This window comes from Paramisgurnus dabryanus, chromosome 5 (assembly GCF_030506205.2).
Source record: "Paramisgurnus dabryanus chromosome 5, PD_genome_1.1, whole genome shotgun sequence".
Classification (NCBI taxonomy): domain Eukaryota; kingdom Metazoa; phylum Chordata; class Actinopteri; order Cypriniformes; family Cobitidae; genus Paramisgurnus; species Paramisgurnus dabryanus.
The window spans coordinates 45240341-45249820 of NC_133341.1; the positions used below are offsets into that span (position 1 = coordinate 45240341).

The 9480-nt window shown below is 34.3% G+C and overlaps 1 protein-coding gene across 2 annotated transcripts; it reads left to right on the forward strand.

Annotated features, from left to right (window-relative positions):
• Positions 1-519: 519 nt before the first annotated feature.
• Positions 520-7832, forward strand: mymk (myomaker, myoblast fusion factor). 2 transcript variants are annotated; one of them, XM_065284372.2, is made up of 6 exons: positions 533-999; positions 2204-2318; positions 4661-4809; positions 4959-5075; positions 5173-5313; positions 5862-7832. In XM_065284372.2, the coding sequence occupies exons 1-6, from the start codon at positions 865-867 to the stop codon at positions 5979-5981; spliced, it is 777 nt and encodes a 258-aa protein (XP_065140444.1). In that variant the 5' UTR covers positions 533-864; the 3' UTR covers positions 5982-7832. The 2 variants fall into 2 exon arrangements, with proteins under 2 accessions (XP_065140445.1, XP_065140444.1); XM_065284373.2 differs by having other exon boundaries at positions 520-999; positions 5173-7832.
• The last annotated feature ends 1648 nt before the right edge of the window (positions 7833-9480 follow it).

Consider the following 9480-nt stretch of genomic DNA (forward strand, 5'->3'; position numbering starts at 1 on the left):
TGTGGCGGAGGATGAGATAATTTTTCTTGGACACATTTATATTCCTTATTATTGTCTCTACATTTACCAATGATCACCAAATACAACATGTTTCTTTACTGTAAATGTTTATAGTATAACATGTACTGAAGCTTTTCATTTTTAGATTTTTTAATTATAAATATTTCCATGTCAAAGAACCCAAATCCAGTCATGGTCATGTTGGGGTAATGAAAATGTTACCCTTAAATGTGGCAAAAAAACAAAATTGGTTTGTATGATGTCATTTGAACTCATGTGCAAAATAGTACATGATGAGATCTTTGTAACTGTATGCTTCTTATTTTGATACTCTTACTTTGCATTTACTTTTTTATCCAAATATTTCATTACACCTCATAAGTCTAATTTCATGATAATCACCCAGCCGCGTCACAAATATTGATTTGGATAGAGTGTCTGCATAAATATAAATGTGAACACAGCACTGAAACTAAAGCACTTAAACTTCCTATTTTGTTCACCTACTACACCATGAATTTTCAGACAGCTTACTCACTTGACCTACTGTCACATTTTGCATATTTGTGCCGGCAAGTTGGGTGTGTTCCTGTTCCATAAATGGCTTTACAAAAAAGCACCATATGACGGCAAGGTCTCTCCCAGTAGCCTATCCTGACAACTGCTGTGTCTGAATGGCACATGCTGACTTCTGTGAGCCCTTTAAACTTTAAAGGTCCACAAGACACCCAGCTGCCTGTGTGCTTGAAAGATTTTCTGCTCATTTTCACGGTCACTTCTCAAAAAGATTTGGCTGAACTAAACACGCAGAAGAGTGCCCCCGAGCTTTTTCCAGCAATCCAGAGGTCCATTATTTAAGTCAGAATGGGAGCGTTTATTGCCAAGATGTTGTTGCCCACCATCAGCAGTCTGGCGTTCTTGCCTGCAGCCAGTGTGGCCGCAAAGAGAGGCTTCCACATGGAGGCCATGGTCTATTTCTTTACAATGTTCTTCACAGCGGTAAGCGCTAATGACTCTGTTGTATACAGCATGTATCCAATTTTAAAATGCATGGATATGTTAAGAACACTAAAGTTATTTGCATTATATACTATCTGTATTGTAAATCGTTTCTTTCGTTACTAACAGTGTGTTTGTATTTAACACAGAATATGCGTATGTACCTTAAGCAACTATAACCACAACCATAAAGCGTGTTATAAATGTACGTATTTATACAGTTTTCATCTTTACTTAACATAAACTTGTGCATGGAATTTGAAATTATAAAATACAAGTTGAACTCAAAATATTTGAGTTGTGTTAACTACAGTAACATACTGTAAATTAACATATTGGACTGCAAATTATATGATGTGCACATATAAAAGCCGTCTATAAACACGCAAGAGTATGTATTGTTAACGTCCATTTACAATTGATTTACTCACCCCCAAAACATACTCGATGTATAAGATTATCTTTTTTTAGACAAACACAATCGGAGTTATATTAGAAAATGTCCTAGCTGTTTCAAGCTTTATAATGGTAGCAAATGGTGCTTCTGATTTAAAGCCCAAAAATGTCCATACATACTTCATAGAAGTTATCCACACGGCTTTATAAAGGGGGTGAATAAAGTCCTTTTGAGGGCAATCGATGTGATGTTTTTAAGAAAAATATCAATATTTAAAACTTTGTAAACTAAAATAACAGGACGTTGCGTCTCGTCTCATCTTCACTCTGTCTCGTACGCTTTGTTCGACGTCATATGCTGGTAATTTAGTCTCTCGTGAACGTGCGTTAGTCGTTACCGGAACTAGTTATTTTAATTTTGTGAGTTTAAATCAAAGGCACCATTTACTACCATTATAAAGCTTGAAACAGCCATTTTCTCATATAACTTGTATTGTGTTTGTCTGAAAAAAAATAATCACATACATCAAGGATGGCTTGAGAATGAGTAAAATATGGGGTATTTTTTAAGCTGAACTATTACTTTAAGTAAAGTATACAAACTTAAATCTGATTAATTGTGCTAAATCTAAACCATATACTTACAAATGTCTCTTTCCAACATTGGAAGCTTTATTTACAGTAATCTGTTTTAGGGACTTTTAAACATACACATTGTCAACATTGTTCTTTATCAAAATGGCATAGATATATAGTAATCATGTGAAATGTAAACACACGTCTAAATGTTTTCTTCACGTGTGTTCAGATTTATCATGCATGTGATGGACCGGGACTGTCCATACTCTGTATTATGAAGTATGAGATACTGGAGTACTTCACCGTGTATGGAACAGCCATCTCTATGTGGGTCACACTGTTAGGTGAGAACTGTGCAAAACAGTATTTTTGCCTTATTCTTATGTTAATATAGCTTTCATTTTAATGATCCAGCTACAATCTTAAAGACGTAACTACTTAACTCTTTCACCGCCAGCGTTTTAAAAAAAGTTGCCAGCCAGCACCAGCGTTTTTCATGATTTTCACCTAAATTTAATGCCTTCCAGAAAATGTTCTTCTTTAAATATATAAACATACACCAAATGAAAGAACAGACCCTCTGCTTTAAAAAAAAAAAAAAAGTTTCATCCTACCTTCAGTGGTTCTTTTGTAAACAGCTTTTGAATATGGGTAGGTTTCTGCAAAAAGACCACATTTTGAGCAAAAAGCAGAGATAATTCAATTTTTGTAACGGACTTTTCATAGAGATTCCATTCAGAGCGATCTTTAAAACAGACACGGACATGCAGCCGCTTGCCATAGGGCAATACTTCCGGGTTTAAAAAGTTAAAAAGTTGCGGTATTGCGGAAAGACGGAAAATCTCGTCATTGGCAGGGAAGCATTTTCTCTTGATTGACGAGATATCTCGTCAATGGCGGCGAAAGAGTTAATGATGTTGATACAATTTCTCTATGTGCTTTACACTGCTGTTCATGGTATTATCGATATATATGGAATGTAAAATTCCTGCTCTTATATAATTTTTTTCTTCTTTAAAGAGCAATTTCCATGTAAGATGGACGGTTCTGTCCAGTTTAATGTGATGCCTGTTATTTAATTGTTATTTTAATTGACTAAATGAAAGATTATCGAATATAAAGTATATACCACTTTATTAGATTATAAGATACTTATTATTGCAATTTTTATTTTCCTTATACTATGCTGTAAAAAGTGAAAGTTGGATTACCTTTAATAAATAACTTAAATTTGTAACACCTAAAACTATTATTTTTTAACTTAAAATTAAAAAAAAAAGTTTTTCACACTAAACTATTAATTTAAAGTGAGAAAATTTAAGTAAGTCTTTTTAAGTAGATCCAACTTTCACTTTTTACAGTGTATATATATATATATATATATATATATATATATATATATATATATATATATATATATATATATATATATATATATATATATATATATATATAAATTTAATAATTCACTCACTTTCTGTGGTTTCTTTTCTTCGTCTTTCTTGTAAAGCTGCTTTGAAACAATGCAACATTGTTAAAAAAAATCACAATAAAATAAATTCTTGACTTTCTTGACTTAACACATCTTTCTGATAATGTTCTGTAGCCATAATCGTGGTATACATTTACATAAGGCCTAATGTGAGTAGTTAACCAACACGATATCATAGCAATTCGTACCCATTTTACCAGTTGGCTAATTTGCATTAAAAGGTTAGTTCACCCAAAAATGAAAATAACGTCATTATTGACTCACTCTCATGTCACTCCAAACTCGTAAGACCTCCGTTTATCTTCGGAACATCAGTTTAAGATGTTTTTTATTTAGTCCGAGAGCTTTCTGACCCTCCATTGAAAATGTATGTACGGTATACTGTCCATGTCCAGAAAGGTAACAAAAACATCATTAAATTAGTCCATCAGTGGGTCAGTTAGAATGTGTTGAAGCATTTAAAATACATTTTGGTCCAAAAATAACAAAAATTACAACTTTTTTCAGCATGGTCTTCTCTTCCGGGTCTGTTGTGTACCCCATGCACGAGACTGCAGTGACGCTGCTGACGTGTTATCAGGTTTGCCACAGTTTACGCACGCTGTAAGTTTGAAAAAAATCTTCGCAAACATGTCTGTAGATAACACGTTAACAGTGTCGTAAGTCAGCAGCGTCATACATCTGTAGCATCACTGTGCACGCACATTCACAACAGACGCGGAAGAGAAGACAATGATGAACAAAGTCATATTTTTGTTTTATTTTCGATGCTTCAAAAAATTGTAACTGACCCACTGATGTCCCATGGACTACTTTAATGATGTATTTATTACCTTTCTGGACATGGACAGTATACCGTACATACATTTTCAATGGAGGGTCAGAAAGCTCTCCGACTAAAACATCTTAAACTGTGTTCTGAAGATGAACGAAGGTCTTACTAGTTTGGAACGACATGAGGGTGAGTCATTAATGACATAAGTTTCATTTTTGGGACACATTTGTATGTTTTTGTATGATTCATTTCGAACAAATTCCTACGAATTAGCGACTTCTAAAAATACAGACAAAGTCCGGTAAGATAAGGCTGAAATGACATCATCATGATTGGTGTTAACTGTATAACAACTGTGTTTATATCTTGCGTTCCACTGTGTCAAGAACATATGCTTATATTCTCTCACACTCATCCAGCACTGGGAGATTTCGATGAACCCAAGCGCTCATCACTTACAATGTTTGGGGTGCTGACTGCAGCTGTGAGGATCTACCAAGACAGATGGGGCTACGGCATCTATTCTGGTCCCATCGGTACAGCTGTCTTTATGATAACAGTGAAATGGGTGAGTCTGAGAGAGAACAGCTGATTGGCTTTTGTCATGTCACATGGTTTAAAAATGCATAAAAAAATAGCATTTTGCTTATTTGCATTGACAAAATGGATTGTCTACCACGAATGTCTGACTAAATCGTTCTTTTTACTTCATTCCAGTTGCAAAAAATGAAGGAAAAGAAAGGACTTTATCCAGACAAAAGCGTTTACACTCAACAAGTAGGACCGGGATGCTGTTTTGGTGCTCTTGCTTTAATGCTTCGCTTCTATTTCGAGGTAGAAAACTAATTTTACAGAACGCATAATGCAATTGTTGTAAAAGCATAAAACTGCGCCAAACTGCGGTAATGACTCTTTCATTTTCATCCCACAGGAGTGGGAATATGCTTACGTCCACAGTTTCTACCATGTGTCATTGGCTGTTTCTTTTATTCTGCTCCTGCCCAAGAAGAACCGGTACGCCGGAACGGGACGAAACGCGGCCAAGCTCAACTGCTACACCCTCTGCTGCTGTGTATGACACATCTTTTTATCCGAGCGGGCCGAAATTCACCCTGACAAACAATGTCGTTGTGAGCATTTTAAGGGACAGTTCACCACAAAAAGTGCTGTCATGATTTACTCAAATCTCTTGCTTTTTCAAACCTGCATTTGAAAATGTACCGCTCAATTAAATAAATGGCGACTGTGGCTTTCAAGCGGACACAAATGTACTAAAATACTTCATGAACTAAGCTTATGACTTCATGAAAATATAGTGCATCTTATAAATAAAGGTGCTACAAACGGTCAACAAACCCATTTTTACAGTGTAAGAGCGTATGGATCACTTTGTGTTACCTTATGGTGCCTTTGTGTCCTTTTTGAAGCTTTAGCTTAACATTCATTCTTAATTGCAAGTTTAAAAAAAGTGATTGGTACATTCTTAACAATTTTCCAAGACGAAAGCCATGCGGGTTTGGAACGGCATGAAGGCGGGTAAATTATTTTCATTTTTAGGTGAACTATTCCCCTAATTTGCCAAAAACCATATTAATTGCACTCCTATTTTTCTAATGGCAGACATCGCAACCGCCAATGAAAGAGAAAGCACGGACTGTCTGGACCACTCCTCAAAAACTCTGGAAGCGGACCGGTGGTCCTGGCCTACCATTACACAAATCTCAGCCACGCACCATGTAACGCAAGAAACTGTGTCTGCTGAGAGCAGCCTGACAGCGAGGACAGTTATACGACCTCCCAACAGGCCAAGTATGCTTTGGACAACTTATTTCCAAGGATTGAATGATGCCCTGCTTGTCAAGTGTCTGTAGTGAAAAACGGGTTGCGAAGGCCTGGTCCTAGCGATGGCAGAAGAAAGGACCGAACGTACCGTAAAAGTCCAGCTGGAAAGTTTACGAGTTAGAAAAAACAGCAGACGTGTTATCTGTCCAAAATGAATAAAGGTTGCTCAGTAGGGACCACTTGTCTATGATCGTTTAAATGATCGTAAAAAGGCTATTTAGTTCTTTATATTCGAGTGTTTGTGCCAGACAGGTCAGACATCATCTGGATACAGATAAACGCAGACTCAAAAGAGTCAAACAGTTTGATATATGTATAGTGAAGTGGATGGAAGTACAGTGAGAAACTTAAAAGTGATTCATTTTTTACATTTTGTATTCTGTACACTGTATAACTTCAATTTTTTAAGTTTAATCAACTTTCTTGACGAGTGAGGAGTTGCTATAAATTTAGTTGAATTAGCTTATTTCAACTTTATTTGTATAATTTATATAAAAAATGAATCATAAGGAATTCAAAGGAATTTCTTAAGTGTAACAATGTTATGTATGTAAATATATTTATTTATTGCAGCACCATTGTTGAATTTTTTATTTGTTTGAGTGATTTTTTATTTTTAAGTGCATTAAAACTTGACATTTTTAAATAAAGAAATGATTTGTATTTTTTGGTTTTATTAAAGTATACTCTTATAATAAAGGTCCTTCAGAAAGTTCTTCACAGCAATGTCATAAATTAATGTTTAATTCCCAAAACAATCTTTCAGTCAAAATCTAATTTCTTTCTTGTTATTTTATAGTAAAACTCTTTAACTGTCACCATCCCACAGGATGGACATTTGGCATTACAAAACAATAATTTCTTAGTCTAAACTTAATCTTGACACTCTATATATAGTTGGAAAGGTCTTAGATCTCATTTCTATTTTGCAGAAAGAATGACATAAGAGTAAGAGTAATTTACATATTTATTAATGCTTGTCCTATAAACCTGAAAAAAAAGTGTGACATATTTTATTTAGTTTGAAAGCTCTAAGAATGTAGTTTTAATATTTCAAGACCATCTGATGATAGAAATTGTATAGTGACAGTCATTTTGTTTAATGTCACTGATCCTATAGGAATACAAATAAATGATTATAATAACACTAATATCATATAAACTTGAAATAATCTTGAAAAAAATGATAAATTGTTGGAATCCTATAAGAATGTAGTTTTCATATTTTGAAACCTATTTGCATTAATAATAATGCAGTGACAGTAATTTATTAATTTGTGACAAGAATATGCAGCTAAAAGTTGACACCTAGCGGTCTTTGTTGGCAAAACCCCTAAAAGTGTGAGAAACCAAATTTTTTGTGATTTTATGTAGGCCCGTCACAACAATTAAATAAATGTTCGACCTCATTGCGATGATTTCAGATAACCACAATGATTGCACATCTCTTTAAAAACACAAGGGGGAGCTGCAGCGCGTGTATAAATGAGACTGTACTAGCTGCTAAATAAAATTCAGTTGGAAAATTATTTAGCAAAATACTGGAAATATGTGTAGCCAGGCCTACTGCAGAAACAAAATGCATTCGGTTATCAGATGGTGCTTCTTAACTGTCAGTGTAATGCAATACATTGCAAAGCAATTCAATAAAGTATAAAAAACAGCATTTAAAGAAATACTGCAAAACCAACCTGATCTCACAAATTACGTAAAATAGTCACTAAATATTTTGCTAATTTTTTTGTGTCATTGTCACGTATTTCTGCCATTTTACGTGTCCGTGCCACGACTTTCTTTTCGTGTCAGTTTCACCTATTGGTTACTCAACTGTTTTCCCTATTTTACATGTCCGTGCCAGACTTTCTTTTTTCGTGTCAGTTTCACGTATTGGTTACTCAACTGTTTTTCCTATTTTCTTACTATTGTTGCTTCGGTTTGGGGTTAGCACGAATTTGTTACATAAAAAGACATCCTTACCAAAAACCCAACTCTAAACCTAACATCAGGCGACAATGGTTTAAAAAGCATACGAAAAATAGTATAAACCAATACTTAAAGCGACATCCTAGGGCAAACAGCAAATCTAACTTATTAAAAATAGTAAAAACACTTGAGTAACAAATACGTGAAACTGACACTAAAAGAAAGTCGTGGCACCGACACGTAAAATGGCGAAAATACGTGACAATGACACAGAAAATAACTATTTGTGAGATCATGTTGTGAAAAACTTTAATAAGCAGTATAAACTGCCAGGTAAAAGATACATTTCCAAAACAGCAATTTTAAATTTAGGAAAGTGAGGGATGCTATTCTTAAAGGATTAGTCCATTTTCTTAAAAATCAAACAAACAGATAATTTACTCGCCACCATGTCATCCAAAATGTTGATGTCTTTTTTCGTTCAGTCGAGAAGAAATTATGTTTTTTGAGGAAAACATTCCAGGATTTTTCTTATTTTAATGGTCTTTAATGGAGCCCAACACTTAACAGTTTTTTTCAATGAGTTTTAAAGGACTCTAAACAATCCCAAATGAGGCATAAGGGTCTTATCTAGCAAAACAATTGTCATTTTTGACAAGAAAAATTTTAAATATGCACTTTTAAACCACAACTTCTTGTCTATCTCCGGTCCTGTGACACGCCAGCGTGACCTCTTGTAATACGTCATCATGTCAAGAGGTCACGGATGATGTATGCGAAACTACGCTCCACTGTTTACAAGTGTGGAGAAAGAGGACCATTCAGACGTTGTTGTATGTCGAATGATACTAATTATTATTGTCTTTGTGTCAGATTATTGTTTAAAATGGTCCGCAAATGTGCGTTTCATATATGTAATACGTGACCTTTCTACGTCATTACGCAATTATGTGAGGTCGCGCTGGCGTGTCACAGAACAGGAGATAGAAGAGAAGTTGTGGTTTAAAAGTGAATATTTTTTATTTTTCTTGTCGAAAATGACAAAAATCGTTTCGCATGATAAGACCCTTATGCTTCGTTTGGGATTGTTTAGAGTCTTTTGAAACTCAGTTAAAAAAAACTGTTAAGTGTTGAGTTAACTGTTAAGGGTTGGGGTCCATTAAAGTCCATTAAAATTAGAAAAATCCTGGAATGTTTTCCTCAAAAAAAAAAAACATATTTTCTTCTCGACTGAACAAAGAAAGACATCAACATTTTGGATGACATGGTGCTGAGTAAATTATCTGGATTTTTTTTTTTTAAGAAAATTGACTAATCCTTTAAGTATCTGTAAGAAATAGATTTTTTGCAGGCACTAAAGACATAAGAAAAAAAGGTTTTATTTAAATAATCACAACAATGTGTAAAAATGATTTCATGAACAAACAAAAAAAATTATGAGAATTAAATGTCAAAGCAATAAAACAGACAATTA